The sequence below is a fragment of the Hemibagrus wyckioides genome, linkage group LG06 (assembly GCF_019097595.1).
Source record: "Hemibagrus wyckioides isolate EC202008001 linkage group LG06, SWU_Hwy_1.0, whole genome shotgun sequence".
In the NCBI taxonomy this organism is placed as follows: Eukaryota; Metazoa; Chordata; class Actinopteri; order Siluriformes; family Bagridae; genus Hemibagrus; species Hemibagrus wyckioides.
In genome coordinates, this window is record NC_080715.1 from 12790906 (window position 1) to 12807164 (window position 16259).

The 16259-nt window shown below is 39.0% G+C and overlaps 1 protein-coding gene across 9 annotated transcripts in view; it reads right to left on the reverse strand.

Moving 5' to 3' along the window:
• The window catches only part of lrp2a (low density lipoprotein receptor-related protein 2a), a 64615-nt gene that overhangs the window by 33600 nt on the left and 14756 nt on the right, over positions 1–16259 (reverse strand). For 4 of the 9 annotated variants that reach the window (XM_058392429.1, XM_058392427.1, XM_058392423.1 and 1 more), the window contains exons 12-37: positions 15212–15435; positions 13876–14082; positions 12790–12992; positions 12438–12578; positions 11989–12192; positions 10449–10641; positions 9622–9747; positions 9220–9350; positions 8161–8298; positions 7641–7922; positions 7267–7506; positions 7041–7166; positions 6821–6937; positions 6355–6735; positions 5650–5664; positions 5059–5307; positions 4299–4510; positions 3984–4168; positions 3428–3656; positions 3158–3335; positions 2884–3012; positions 1707–1873; positions 1035–1178; positions 795–904; positions 360–537; positions 39–252 (exon numbers count right to left, since the gene is read on the reverse strand). In XM_058392429.1, coding sequence (XP_058248412.1) covers positions 39–252; positions 360–537; positions 795–904; positions 1035–1178; positions 1707–1873; positions 2884–3012; positions 3158–3335; positions 3428–3656; positions 3984–4168; positions 4299–4510; positions 5059–5307; positions 5650–5664; positions 6355–6735; positions 6821–6937; positions 7041–7166; positions 7267–7506; positions 7641–7922; positions 8161–8298; positions 9220–9350; positions 9622–9747; positions 10449–10641; positions 11989–12192; positions 12438–12578; positions 12790–12992; positions 13876–14082; positions 15212–15435 — 4723 coding nt within the window. The remainder of the gene's footprint in view (positions 1–38; positions 253–359; positions 538–794; positions 905–1034; positions 1179–1706; positions 1874–2883; positions 3013–3157; positions 3336–3427; positions 3657–3983; positions 4169–4298; positions 4511–5058; positions 5308–5649; positions 5665–6354; positions 6736–6820; positions 6938–7040; positions 7167–7266; positions 7507–7640; positions 7923–8160; positions 8299–9219; positions 9351–9621; positions 9748–10448; positions 10642–11988; positions 12193–12437; positions 12579–12789; positions 12993–13875; positions 14083–15211; positions 15436–16259) is intronic. The other 5 variants (XM_058392428.1, XM_058392424.1, XM_058392430.1 and 2 more) reach the window with 3 other exon arrangements.

Here is a 16259-nt window from a genome sequence, read left to right on the forward strand (position 1 = left end):
TTTAATAACTGTAAATGTGTTTAATAACTCTCACTCACTTTCTCTGTAGTGTACTTTGAGAACTCTGAGACCAGGCACGTTGTTCCTCAGCACAACTCTGCTGGATCCTGTGGCTTTATCTACACGTTCAATCACCTCAAAATCCCTGTCAGTGAAGTAGAGGTAGGGCCCATGCACAGCCACACCCCATGGGTGAGACAAGCCATTAACCACTGTGATGCGGTTTAAACCATTTGGATCTCCTCGCTCAATCTGTTATGGATTTTAAGGGAGCAATAGAAAGTATGTAAATAAATTTTTTTACATGCTGTCCATGTAAATGGGTGTGTCAAATTATGAAAGGAGACAAGGCAACTCACCACTCCAGTCCCTGTAACGGCCCAGTAAAGTTTATTCTCTTTAATGTCTATAGTGATGAACTCCACATGGTCCAGGTTGTTGGTGAAGAGGACAACAGAATTTGACCCGTCCATGTCTGCGCAAGCCACCTTGGCTGGAATGCCACTCTCTGTCCCTTGATCTGTCCAATACATTTTCCTGAAACACACACAGCAGTTATGGAGTACTTATTAACTATATGTATTATTATGACTCAATTTACTAAAATAGGGTTCAGTTAACACTGCACTAAGTATACTATTTTTAGGTGTCATTTCACTGTTACAGTGGCTGCACTAAGTGCTGGTTGGGATTTCTAGCAGCCTCTGTATACCGGGTGTGTTGTTGAGCAGATGGCATGAAGTCAGACTGACTTGGCAGACTTCATGACAAGGTGCTGCTAAACTGGGCCTTACCCACGTGCCGGGTCCACTGCTATGCCAACCGGTGAGCCTGCACCAGTCAGGGTGCCGTTATTGGTGATGAGAGTTTTCCTGTACTGGACCTCTCCTTTCAGCCTCAGAACCTAAACAAACACACATTATACAAGTGAAATAATGTACACAACATTTCAAAAAAATGTATGTTTTTCAGAAAATAAATTTATTTTACATTTTTTTTATTATCTATTAATGCAAAGATGTAAGATGTAGAACCTCTATGGACTGTGAGGACGGGTTGGTGTAGTATAGGTTTTGACTCATCCAATCAAGGGCCAAACCCACTGGAGATCCCAGAATGGCTGCTGGGGCAAATTCAGTCCTGTTAGTGCCATCTGATTTCACCCTGTGAATCTCACCCTGTATTGATGAAACAATATCTTATTTTTTGTGTCAGTCAATAGAAATGGCAATGATTATTTAGAATGATTTCCTAGGCTGTTATTAAAGGTGCTTCCACACTAGCCATTAAAATGCTTTGGTCACCTTTTAACAGACACTGTAAACATTTCTTATTACCAATTTAAAATAAATGTTTATGTAAAGGTTTGTTTAATGACACAGATGAGAAATTTGCTTGTCTTCAATGTGACTTTGAAAGCAGAATAGAGAAGCAAGCTTGTGTGACTTGACAGTATGGAGTTACAGTTAAGATGAGACAAAGATGAAGTATTGAGGTTATTACTGAAATTATTCAGGTTAACATGCCAAAATTTCTTTATATTAACTTACTAATAAGATTTTTTTCCACAGGCACTAGTCATGCACGTTTTACTCCAACTAAAATTGTGTCATCACTTTACTCTTTTCTGAACATTTCTCAGCTTCTTAAAGTCCTCTGCAGTAACTAAAACACTAGTAGCAGTGCTTATTTTCTCTCAGACTTACAGGGTGTTCAACCCAGTAGATCATCTGCTCAGCATCATCAAAGTCGACATCATATCCATTCTGCAAGCCAGCGATTGGCACCATGGCATCGTTGCTTTTTTCATCAGGGTTGAGAGAAATACCGTAAATTATGCTGTCCCTAACAACCACCAGGAAAGGATCGTCCACTGTAAAATAATATTATGTAAGTACCATGTCATATAGCAATCTATTCAAATGCAATAGTACACACTATGACAGATCTGTTAATGGCTTCATGACTGAAATTTTTGCACACTTAAAATTTTGATAAAATCATAATGTCTTAAGATTAATAGAGACTAGTATAATTGTTGTCATGACTTGGCCAGAAAAAAAATTGTTGAAAGTTCTGATCTGAGGGCACATTCTGCTGTATCATCAGAGATTATGATCAGTGAGTACTTACTCATTCCTCATCTGAACTCATCAGTCATCTATTAGGGCAAAATGTGCTTGACATTGCTGACACAACCTGAAACCCGAGAGTGGCTGGACGGTTGCCATAAAGAGAAACTAGTGGGTTTAAGATTAAAGCTCTCTTGTTTTTGCTCAACCATAAGTACAAGCTAAGATATTAGCTTTTACAATTACAAATATTTGCCCTCAAAGAGAGAGAGAGCAAGTTGAAAATGGGATTCTGTTGACAAGATCTGCGTCTCATGAAATACATATCCAGTGTCACTGATGACTACTACTTTGTTCCATAAGGGAGGAGATTAACTACTCTCAAAAAAAAAAAATTCAGAAGAAGTCACAATATCATTGTTTTACCAGGCTCTGAGATTTGTTGTAGGACCACAAACACATATGAGTTCACAGATACACATGCTCACTAAACGTATAAAGTACAACGAGACCATGTATTACTTCCCATTAGTTCCCTTATACATTATCTAAGTACAGTGAACTTCACAGAATAAATCAGACATTTTCTTAAAAATAACTGGAAGACAGAAAACATCACACGGTTGTTTGTTGGGGAAAAAGTGAATTACACCAAATTGTCTTCATATCATATTTTCTGACGGACAGATGTTCTTAATAATGTAATATCTAATTCCCATGAGATCTTCTGAAACACCAGCGTAAAACAAAAGCATTTTGTTGCTAGTTGCACTAAGTGGTACGTGGTTTCCTCAGAGCTAGTGTGAAATACCTCTAGCACAGGTGAGCTGGTCATTAGCCAGCGACCAGCCTGAAGGACAAGCACAGGAGTAAAACCTAGGGCCAACCGTAGACAGAAGGCAGATATGTGTGCAGGGGTTCACTGCACAGGGATTATCACCTAGAGGAAAAGATGAAGCACAACCAGATGAAGCAAGTTACCAGGGAATGTACACAGGTCATTATACAAATAAGACATGCCTATTAGTCAGAATCTTGTAGAAAAAGAATGTTTAAAAAAATCTAATAGAATAATAGAAATGTACCTGCTGGCTGTCTGACTGGATGCATTGCCACCAGACCCATAGGCTGAGGCACATTATATAGCATCACTGTCTGGTTCTCTCCATGCCACTTCTTGGCCCGGATCACACGATTGATGTATCTGTCAGTCCAATATACAAAATCCTCAAAAATGGTAATTGCGTGTGGATGTTGTAGTACCTTTTGATTAAGAGATAAGAGGCAAATATTACTCACATGTTTTAAGGTCTAAAGTAGTTACATAGAAGGAAATGGACCAAAGGTTGTCTCACCAGATCACTGGCTAGAACTTGTTTGCGATTGTTTCCATTGTAATCACAGTAGTCAATGAAATCCAGATAGGCATCAGCAAAGTAGAGTAGATTATTGGGATAATCTATGGTCAGGCCATTGGGCCAGTAAAGCTTGTTGGTGATGATGGTGGTCCTCTGCTTGCCGTCCATGCTGGCTCTCTCAATGCGAGGGTTTCTTCCCCAGTCTGTCCAGAACATAAGGTGAAAACTGAAACACAGAAAGCGAGAATTAGTTTTCACTAACACTTATTAATTATATGTTGCTGTTCTTAAATTAATGTGTGTTAAATGTGGTATAAAATGATGTGCTGGTATAAATGTGGTATAAATGTGGTATAAAATGATGTGCTGGTATAAATGTGGTATAAATGTGGTATAAAATGATGTGCTGCTATAAGGAAATAATAAGCTTCTGGATAGTAACCGTAGTCATACCACTACACTGTTGATTATATTCCTATAACAGCATCAGTCTGTTTTATTCTATACACATTCTTACTGTGGGTTTCTTAGCTATGTGTATCAGTACACTAACCCGTTCCTGGGGTCCAGCACAAGGCCTCTAGGATTGGTGACATTCTCACTGATGAGCACTGCTCTATGGGAGCCGTCCAGTTTGGCCACCTCTACGGTCTCAAGGATGTAGTCTGTCCAGTACAAGTTTCTACCCACCCAATCGACTGCAATACTCTCAGTGACTGTCACACCACTGTCAAAGATCTGTAAGTGTGAAGAGAGCCTGTCAGCGAAATAATGATATGTGAAATAAATACGGAGCATTTATTTATGGTAATTTCTCTTTGCTTTTTGCAAGAGAAGCCTGTTCAGCTTTACTGAAGAAGATCATTACCACAGTCCTATCACTGCCATTTTTATGCGCGCTCCATATCCTGTCCTGGGTCGTATCAGACCAATACACACGGTCTGTCACAGAGTCAAAATCCACTGCCACAATGTTCCGGCCGTCTCGAACAAGTGACCGCACGACATTCGGCTGTGAGATGATGTCGTCAGTTATTATCTGATTACGACTGGCCACCAGCAGAATGGCCTCCCGAGATCCTGTCAGAGTGCGAAAAGACAACGTTGTGATGCCAAAAATTGCAAATCCACATTTTCAGCATGCTCCTGCTATCAGTCCAAGATTAGATTAAAAAAGTTATAAACCCTTAGACAGCTTAAGAGAAGCACAGAAAGGAGCTCTGTGGTAGAATAATGTCTAGAAAAAAGGAAAGTATATCAAATGTCAGCATTCTTCAGCAGGTTATCTCTCTGCTGGATGGTTCTATGTCAGAAGCTCATAAACAAGCCTTTGTCTTGTGATTTAGACCTAATTACCCCATCTGAACGTTTTTGACTGACACATATGCTATTTGTCTTATCTGCAGTAATCCGATCAGAGGCCAGTGAGAAAGAGGCAGGAGCAGAATGGCTCCATTCCACCAATTCCAGTCCTACTATCATCCCAGATTCTAAAGCTACTAGTGTGTCAATTTTATTTCTATTGTGAATTTCATATCACAAAAATGGAGAAACAGAAATTGGTATGGCTGCCTCTGCATCTGTAGTTTGGGGATACAGAAAAAAAACTGTCCTCTAGAGATATATACCTGAGGCCTTGCAGGTGCGTCCATCCCCTTCGAGTGTGTATCCATCTTGGCAGTGACAGCGGAAGGAGCCTCGCTCGTTAAAACAATGCTGGCTGCACAGGCCAGGAGGATCACACTCATCTATGTCCTCACATGTCTTTGAGTCGTTGCTTAATTGATAGCCCACTGGACATGTGCATTGTGCCCCGAACGGACCCTGGATACAGCCATGAGTACAGCCTGCATTGTTGTCTGTGCAAATCTCTTGGTCTAAAGAAAGAATGCAACAACGAATCAAAATACTTAAGAAATTTTTAGTGCTATAATAGTTCTATCTACTGGTTTTCTTTTTCAACATTTTTAATATTATTTATAGCTTGACCTACAGTATATTTACATGCATATTAATACATCTTTATAAAGTGTTATATTGCAGTATTAGACACTATTAGTCTAGTAGTGCTACACATGGCACTAAACAGTTTCACTACAGCTTTAATTCCACTCTATGATTGGTCTATAATTGGATAATTAGTAAGCACGGAAAAACAGACACTGGGGTAAATCAGAGTTACATGCAGAGGACTGTGGGTGATTAAGGATTTGGCCTACCTGGTAAATGCTCATCTGAAAGCAATGAGGGGAACATGGAAAAGGGATATCACTGATCACTTTAAATTATCAGATCTGAGCCACACATGCATGATTTGATACATATGATTTCACATATTAAAGCTTTATTTTGAAACAATATTAAACACATATATGAATAACAGAACTTAACCACAATTACACCGAAATCCTTTATTTAATCTTTTTCTGTGCTTGTCTTTTTTTATTTCACCAAAGAGAGAAAAAAAAACTATCATGCAGCATACATTTCAAGCCCACTATAGTTTCCGTGGTGAAAAATATTTGCAACACACTGCATAATATAAATAAACTGCATAATATAGGCTGTTGGTCTAACTGCAGCCAACAGCATTTCGTTAAGTAGTGTTTATAAAGAAGACTTTAACCCCTAAAAATCCTCAGCTTCATAGTTAAATCTCCATCTTAAAGCTTATTATTCAGTTACTACTATAAATGATTCAATAACTACAGTAACTACAAAGGTCCCAGAAATGACCTTCATAACAGCTCCAGAAACTTGAACGAGTTTAAAACACTCAATATGGTAAGCAGACCATGATAAACAGTTAAACAGATATGGGAAAATATCTGTAATTAATCATGCTATGTTGGCTAAACTGATCGTACTGAATATCTTAGCGCATTCCTCCGTAGAGGTCAGAGAAAAAAAATGTAATGACTTACTGCAGAGTGGGGACTCATCAGCTCCGTTTGGGCAGTCAGGAGTATTATCACACACTTTGCTGATATTGATACACACTGTGTGGCCTGGACACTGGAACTCCCAGCTGGGACAGCGGAATGGTGGAGTAGGGCAGTCACGCTCATCACTGCCATCACGGCAGTCATTATCCCCATCACACAGCCAGCTACGAAACACACAGTTGCCATTGTCGCAACGGAACAGTGAGGTAGGGCATGTGCGTGGGGGACACCCATGATGCTCATCTGAGCCATCCTCACAGTCTGCATGACCATCACACTCCCATGCAGAGGGCAAGCAGGTTCCATCTGACTGGCACTGGAACTCACTCTCGTGGTGGCACATGCCTGGTGGTCTGGTGGCTACAGGAATAGGAATCTTGTTTACCTGAACTTAAAGGCTATGTATTTTTTAATTACCTTAGTGATAAGAGCATATTAAACATACGGCAGCCAGATTCATCAGAACGATCGTTGCAATCAAAAACCCCATCACAGCGGTAGTAGGAGTTTACACACTGGTGTCCGTTGGCACACTTGAACTCGTAGCCAGTACAGTTGTAAACTGCAGCAGGAAATACAACAAATTAAGTAAGAAAGTATATAATTCAGGAGTATAATTCCACGGTCAATGAGGTATACTTTGCTTGGAAGTATAGCTGAATCACTTTTACCACAGCCCTGCTCATCTGCCCCATCCACACAGTCTCTGTCTCCGTCACACACATAGGCTGGATCAATACAGCGGTGATCAGGACACTGGAATTGACCTGGGTGGCAAGTGCCTATAGCATCTACCAATCAGAAAGCAATATGATCATGAACAGGTAAAAAATGAAATGTTGCAAGAGAGAGCCGCACCAAACAAACATGAAACACTCAGAAGTTTCTTACCACAGTTGGTTTCATCAGAGCCATCACCACAGTCGTTATCTGTGTCACAGAGCCAAGTGCGCGGGATGCACCGGTGGTTGGCACAGCTGAACTGGTCAGCCTGGCATGTGCCTGGGGTCTGGCTAGGACAGTCTCTTTCATCACTGCCATCAAAACAGTCATTGTGCCCATCGCAGCGCCAATTTCTGGGCACACAGCGCTGGTTGGCACAGGTGAAGGCAGAGGAGGAGCAGGTATTGTCTGAAGAGTAGATTTTTTTGGTTAATCGAAAAAAAAACAAGACAAAAAATATAAATATATATTGTCTCACATTCAAAGGAGTGCTTTCACTGCTCAGCTTCTAAATGAATAGAAAACTGAATTAAATTTATTACTGTTAGTTCCACAGTGTGCCTCATCACTGTTGTCATAGCAGTCGTCTACACCATCACACTGGTAGCTGGTAGGGACACACTTCCCATTGGAGCAGGAGAAAGAGTTTGAGCCACACTGCAGTGTAGGTGGCTCACTGGATGGATCATTCACACAGGCCTGCTGATTGGGTGCAAGCTTCATGCCGTAAGGGCAGCCACACACACGCTGGGAGTACGGTGCAGGAAAGCAGAAGTGACTGCAGTCTCCGTTAGGATTTGATGGCCTGTTGCAAAAGTTGGAACCTAATTGGAAAAAAAAATGCAGAACACAATCTTTCAGTACAGTAGGCGTGAATAATAATACATCCAGAACAATTTTCAATATAATATAATCAAGACAAAACTGAGTCTTTTCTAGTAACACATTGATATACTGCACTTCCTTATCCCTGAAACCCTTCAGGATTGAGCAGTGAATGAAAAAACAAAAGAGAGCAAGAGATATGGAGATGACAGAGGGAATGGATGACAGGCCTCTCACCAGTCTGCAAGTCAGCATTGAAAGATTTGACATGCATAATGTGGCTGATTCCTCTTCGGATAACTGTCATCTCTCCACCGTCTGTTTTACGAACCCGGACAATTCCTCCGAGACGCCAGTCCGTGAAGTATGCATAACCTACAACAGATGTAAACATGAAACACACAGTACAAGTGAAAGAACTTTGACCCATGACTTTAAATTAGTCAACATTGTAAATCTAACATATATTATATTGTGTTATAAAATATTACAAATATATACAGCAGTTAAAATGTATAAAAAAAATAGAATATTATATAAAAAAAATACATAATGATTTTTTTTTTTGCTTATTATTTCTACAAGCATATTAATGGAAAATGTGTTATGTATATTTTGTTATCTTATATTTTTTCCCTTACAATTCAGTTTGTTTGTTTTTTAAGGCTGTTCTCTGATTTGCAGTCTGAATCCAGACAGATTCAGTTCAGTACGGTTTGAAAGTGTAGCTACGCTGATGCAAAACACTTCTTTTTAATGTATTATTCAATCTAACTGTGTAGTGGATTTACACAAATACATAATAATGTGATTTTTAAGAGTTGCTCATTTTGAATTGCACAGCTTTGGAGGCGTGGAGGTTAATGATAAAAAAAAAGATATCCAGGTCTCACATCTTTCCATTAAAACCCTAAAAAACCATTGCTTTTGATCATAAACCGACAAGATTTAATAATGTAAGATGGGATTGCCAGGTTCTTTGTAGGTCTAGGAGGGTTAATTAACTTTTTTAACCAGAGGCCAAAAAATGGAATTTGTGCCTGTTTTGTTGTGCCCATGTTCAACAAAGCATTTCTTTGCCATGTCACACTCCACAGTGGTGTTTAATGGCGCATATGAAAATAGACACTCAGGCCTTTAAAGATATGTAGTTTCTGTTTTTAGCTTTTTATAGGGACAATATAGAAAAGGTTAAAACAAACCCCCAAATGGTTAAATGGTTAACTTTTTAACACAAAGTATAAACTATATAAAATATGGTTAACTATAACTTGTTCTAGTATTATGATTACCCACCTCCATAAATAGTAAGTCCAAACGGATGAGATATCTGTGTAATCCGATCCAGTGACAATCTGTTCTGCCCATCAAAAGTACTGTGCTCGATCTTATCAAAGAAAGCATCAACCCAATACAAACGCATGGAGCTAGGGAGTAACAATAGAACAGGGAGAAGGAATAGGAACAGACTGATAAACAGCTTTTAAATAAAGTTCAGATGAGAAGGATTAGGGCAGCTCATGTCTCATGTTAAAAGTCCAACCTGCCACATAGTAAATATTTTGAATGATGATAAAGACTGATAGTTATCTGATAGACTGATAGTGTAAAGCAGAAATCGAGCTTTTTGTGATCTTACTGCCATGCCTGGAATACTGTAATGGTTTATGTCATTAGGTATTAGCATGTTTGGCTTACCTCCAGTCGATGGCGAGGCCATTAGGCCAGCCCAGTGTGGTGTTCACAATTGGCTGTGCATGAGACCCATCGCACCAGGACCGCATAATTTTTGCCGGACGGTACCAGTCGGTCCAGAAAATAAAGCTGGCAAAAACACATACATATACACAGGCTTAAATCACAGTTTGAATCCTGCACGCTCTCCCAGCAACAACCTGCCTGTAAAGGAAACTTTTTTAAAATTCTCATCCTTTTTAATATATAAACTAAAAGGTATCAGCAGTTTATTCAAGAACCCTGTAGGGTCATCTCTCCTAAGCCAAGTTCTTAAAAGGCACCACAATACCAGCCTTCATGCAGCACTAATCTAGTCTCCTGGGCCCAGAGGACTTATGACTTTGAAGCTATTGGAAATGTCCCACTAGCAGTGCATAAAGACTCCCTTTATCTGCTCTGGGTTCAAAGTAGGAACAGTGTGTGAATGGGTGAGCAACTCCTGCATTATGGTAGGTGTGACTGGATAAAAGTGGCCAGCTTGCTAATGCTTTTTCATGGTCTTAAGGAAACAGAGACCTGAGGTGAAAGTGAGGCCCCCGGAGCCTTGTTCCAGGCTCGGTCCTGCTCAATGACTCGTGTTTTCACTTGACGTTACAAACATGAGTGTGATTTCTCACCCAAGCTTACAATCCTGTTTTTAATCAAAGACATTTCTGAGGGTACAAGTTTAAGTCAATATTAAAACTGTCTAACACTGCATTCACAATGAATAAAGATACATTTATTCATTGTAAATGCAAATGATATAGCCAAGCAGATCTTCAGTAATATGTGTTAGCTTAACTCACCCAACTATTGGATGCACCACTATAGATCTGGGGTTGTTCAGGTTGTGGATGATGGCTCTCCTGGATTTGTCCGCTACTTTCATAACTGATATACTCCGATAGCGTGGGTCTGTCCAGTACAGGTTCTTTGATATCCAGTCATAAGCCAAATCCTCTACACCCTCCACTCGATTGGCTGCAAGCACCTCCCTCTCTGTTGGGATAACAAGGGAGGCAAATTACACAATATATTAAAAGCCACAACTTGATAAATATATGTTTAATGTTAATAATGCAATGCAAAATAAACGGCAGGAAGAAGCAAGCAAAAAGAAACAAGCATGGTCAACAAAGGGAGCGGTATCTTGTGTTTTATGTGCTATCTATTTCTTGTTTTTTCACAGCTCCTGCTGCAGATCTACACTGTTATTACCTTCTTTATAAGATGAGAGGCACCTTTATTAATCCCCCGTAAGAGAAATTTGATTCGGAATTCTTATTAGTCTTATTTGGTCTCATTACATGTGTATAAGGGTGTAATGCAATGCCACTGTCTGTATCTGTTCAGATATCTGTTTATCTGTTTTTAATTAAATATGGAAAAAACTAAGGCAGAAATGTCAGCACTATCAGCATGTCATAAATAAACATTGCAAAAGCATCTCACAATACAGTCACTGTTTGTCCCACAAGCTTCTTATCTGACGTTCCCTCACACCCGCATGAAAGTAAAAGTGTCCCACTTGCACAACTTTCTTATTGCATCCCACGGGATCCCAGTCCCGATGTACCACTCTAGTCTCAACCAGATGCCCAATGAACTTTTCTGGCAAGCTTTCCATAAAATGTGCACGCCTTTTTAGTATCTCTATTTATATCTGTTTAGAACACATTATCTGTTATATCAAAATAATGTATTCATATTCGGTTATACTCACATAAGTGTGCATATTCCCCTTTGTTTGTCCAGTACCATTGCAAAGTTGTAATTTGACTGTGGTTCTGAACTGTGTTACCTGAACCCGCCTTCTTTTCCCTAGTCAGCTGAATTCATATTTGCCTTTATTAAACATGTCTGCCTATCCTGTGACCCTGTCTCACAAAGACCACGTAACACTTCTTCAGCATCTGATGCTGTTAAATTGTCTGCTGTCAAAATCTGATTCACAATCAGAACAATATTTTTTTAGAAGTGAACCAATCCTATTAAAAATACGGTACTCTAGTGGACCCCCCTAAGCCTTGTAACTCTGCCTGATCACTACAGCCACAGCTCTTTGCAAGGTGATATTAATTAAACCAAATGAAGAATTGAAATCAAAATAAAATCTTTTCACAAAATCATAAGCATAACGATCATGATCTTTGGAGGACAAAGCAATCGAAAAAAAATATGTTTTTAAATGGGCTTTAGAACAGTAGCCACTGTAGTGTGTAGCTGAAGTAGTCAGATAAGGAATAGTAAAGAAACTAGCTTGCACATTATGCTTAACAACAATTTTTCCACACAAAAATATGCTGCTTGTCACATCTATTCTGAGATAATACTCAGATGTCTTACCAGTCCCATCTACTTTCTGCTTAAAAATAATATCCTTGGCAGTATCAGAGAAAAAGATGGTATTGTCCTCAGCACTGAAGTCCACTCCAACGAAGAATGATGGTGTGCCAGTGACGGGAAGGATGATGTCCTCCTGAGACGAGAGGTTAAACGGGATCCCTCTGACTGCCAGCTGACTGGAGAACAGCAGGAACTTCCTCACAGCTGCAACGTAAAGCACACAGCAATGTGTTTTAGACCTAAAAGTTACTAGAATGAAAACTGCTACATCTGAATCAAACACCTAGTTCTAAAGCACCAATCAAACCATTCATTGCCAACACCCTTATGATTTTTTTCTGTCAGTGGAAATAATATTTTGTGTATGATAAAGCCATGAAAGGCATGCTCAAATGAACACATTAAAGAATCCAGAGAAAGGCAGTAAGCAATTCTTCACGCTCTCTTACCCACACATCTCTTGCCATCAGGGTGCAGGTCGTAGCCCATGCGGCAACGGCAGCGATATCCCAGACCACCGTTATCTGTCCTGTGACTCAGCACACAGATCTGTTCACAGCCCCCTCGGTCCGTCCCGCATGGGTTACTTACTGTCAGCAACATACACACCAAACATCACACACATAACACAAGGAACTTCTCTAGCATAACTGTTAAATCTAAAGTTGATTTTAAAGATATTGTGTATAAATCCTAATACTTGAAGGTACTAAACCAACACAGATTGTGGATTCAATAAAAAAAAAAAAAAAACTATAGCATCTTAATATTACATTTGTGAGACAATAATAATTGGCTTACTATAGGGCTGCCTGAAGGGATGTATCACAGCCACACCATATGGCGTATGAGCGGTTGAGTGGAGCACTTGTGGGTTGTTTTCTGTGAATTTGTTGGCTTTCATGATGGCCATCTTGGTCCAATCAGTGTAGTACACAGTGTGTTCAAACAGACTTATGCCAAATGGGTGAGGAATCAATGAGCCCCCATGCACCACTGTTTTCCTACGAAGCAATTACACTTATTATTGACTTATTCCAATTCATTTATCGACCATGTTTTAAGTACCAAAGACACGGTTGGCAAAAAAAATAGATACTATATTATGTTTCTGATGACTTTATTATCATTTACACAAGAAAAACAAATGTTCAATATCTTGGATAATTAATATTCAAGATTCTGCACAACTTCTAGGTCCTATTTAAATGTAAAAGTAAATTTGTGATATTAAGCATGAACAAAAGGTCAGATTTGCCTCATGCCTAATCTACTCTAGTGAAGCATGTGTTCAAAATACTCCACTTGTTGTTTCAATTTTAATTAAAATTTGTTGTATTCAATTAGAAAACCCTGCTCAGTTGAAGCATTTTTGATAATGCTCTCAGACACTGAACTGGACTGAACAGATCATCCAAAAAATACTGTAGCTTGGTGACTCAAAATGTTTTATTTATTATACATGAATCATTGTTGCTTCTCTTTTTATGGAATTCATTTTAATTGCTTTGTCAGGTTACTGAAGTTAAGACAGGGCTTGGTTAAAAACAAACAAACTTTAAAATCAAACAATGGTGATGGTAAAGGTTTAACACGTTTACCACTTAAAATTTTGTAGACTTTTACCATCATATTCCGTAGTAAACTAGTTAAAGATAAGGACTTCTGTAGTATAGTTAAAGATACAATAAACACAACAACTCTATAACACAAGAGTAAAATCATTACAATGTGGTGTTATGAAACAGCAAAACCTTTGCAACATCATGTTTCAGAGGTTAAGAAACATAGTACCATAAAGTGCCATTGGGTATTTTGGGAAAGCCGTAGTGCATTTTTGTGAAATTTCTCATCAAAGACTACACCAGATAACCATTTTTTGCATACCTATGTAGCCCATCGTAAGTGGTAGTTTCTATGTAGTCATAGCGACTGTCCACCCAGTACACCCTCTTGGCATCGATATCCAGCGTAATTCCAGCAGGCCAGCCTAGCTTGGACCTGATGATACCATAGCGGTTGGTGCCATCCATGTAGGCTCTCTCCAGACCAGGCTCTCCATTCAGAGTGTCCCAGTCAGAGAAGAAAAGATATCTAAACCATAATATAAGGAACATAATCTTAGGATTATCCTTTTCTGCAGTTCAGGATATAAGAGGGTTACAAGAGGAAATCAAAACCCAAGGCAGTACGTATATACAGTGGTTGCAAAAAAAAACAGTGAACATGAGCCAATGGACTGAATGTATATCTGGAAAAAAATACACTATGACCAGCCACAATTTATCTGTTACATTTCAAACTTTCAGTTTTCTGCAAAAGTTTAACAAATTTAACATAAAATCACGTAGCACTTTCTTCTGAAACATCTTGCTAATTTCTCCTGCCTTAATTCCATATTAAGTTTCAGTGAAACTCTTTTCTTATTACTTCCAGCTAATCCTTTACAGTATTATATATAAATAGCCGTCCTGCTTTAATTACTTCGTCCTGCTTAAGAAAGAAGGCAATAGTTTCAGTGATGAATGCCCTTATAAGCTGATTTGTGGTCAGTTTTGTGGTTTTATTTACAAATACTAAGGTTTAAATTAAAAAAAGATGTGACATCTGTTCTTTTCCTTCATCACATTTTTTTTAGTTCAGTGTAGAGTTCAGGAGATGGCAAAGCTTTTGTTAAAAACAAGACTTGTACACGTCAATAATGGTCTGACTACAGGATTCATATGCACTCAAAGACACATACTTCAAAAACACTTTGCATTTTGGTTTTATAAATATCTTGCCAGGTAAGCTTATATGAATCAAGTAGCTAGCCTTGGCAGTGAATGTTATAAACATTTATGAATGAATTAAAATAATCTCAGAAGTAGTAATCTCAGAAGTAAAGTAATCTTTGAGCTAGCCTTAAGATAAGAGAACTGAAAAAAATCACCTCAGATACAGAAGGATTAGCCCCAATATTAGCTATAATATGGATTTTATGAATATGGCTAAAAATAACCTCAGAATTCTGGTCATATCAGCTGACTACATGGAGACTTCTGTATATAAAGTCAATGACTGTAAAGTCCATTGCTACAAGGTTAAACTAATAAAATTGTATTGAATTGATAGATATGCCCACATTTATTGTCTTAAAATGACTCCACTTTCATTTCCATATATGGACATATTGGGTAATTTGAAAGTATATCTTAATAAATGAAATTAATTAAATACTCACCCAACAGTTGGATCTAGAGCCAGTCCTCTTGGATTTCCTAGGTTCTCAGCAATCAGTGTAACGCGATTATTTCCATCCAAGTCCACCATGTCAATTCTGTTAACACTGGCCTCCACTACATAAAGTTTATTGTTCACCCAGTCCACAGCCACGTTTTCAGGATAGTCAACTGATACATTTAGGATCACCTGCAAATGAGACCCATCCATGTCCACCGAAAACACCTATCCCACAAACAGAAAGTTTCAATTAAATTAGGAAGCTGGTGCTTAGGTTTCTAATATATAGAATAACTATTTTAAGTTAGAGATAAGATAAGAAAACTATATATATATATAATTTCAAATCATGACTATGTTAAGGTATACAGAATATCCTCTCATTTAATAATCGTGTGTAATACGGCCTGGTTTCTGATTACACCTGCATCATCCAGCTAGCTTATCTGTTCTGTAGCATTTAAGTGGAGCCACAGGAACCGTACTGTGAAACCACTGCCCTACTGATTTCAAGATGGCACTGGTTTCTCAGGGTGGACCACTTGGCATTGTATCAGAAGCCAAGGCACCACTGCTCTTTGCAGTGGAAACCAAACCCGTCCTAGAGAGTAGGATTCTCGGCTGACCCGTTTACCGGAAACATAAGCTGTGGAAGAAGTTGCTGTTTTGGCTAGTGCACAGACCCCCTGCCTGCAGCCCGCCACAGTTCTGTGGGGTTGGGGGTACTAATCACAGATCCCCACCTCTTGGTATGCCCTCGCTTTTCAGCTCTGTGGCTGGGGTTAAAACCTGAGAGCAGCCAAGAGCTCAAACAAAGCCCTCTGAGTCAGCCAAGGAATGCATAAAACAGGCTGGATGCAAACAAATACTGCACAGCCACTTGCTCTGCTCTTAGGTTACATAAAATTGAGCAGAAATATGTAGTTTCAGAATCCTTGTGGAGATTAGGAAAAGGTGGACTATGTTGAAGATCAGATCCAGCCACTCTGGCTGGAGCCTAGCAGCTCTGCCATCATTAAAGTATTAGTAGTATCTACATTAATCATGTC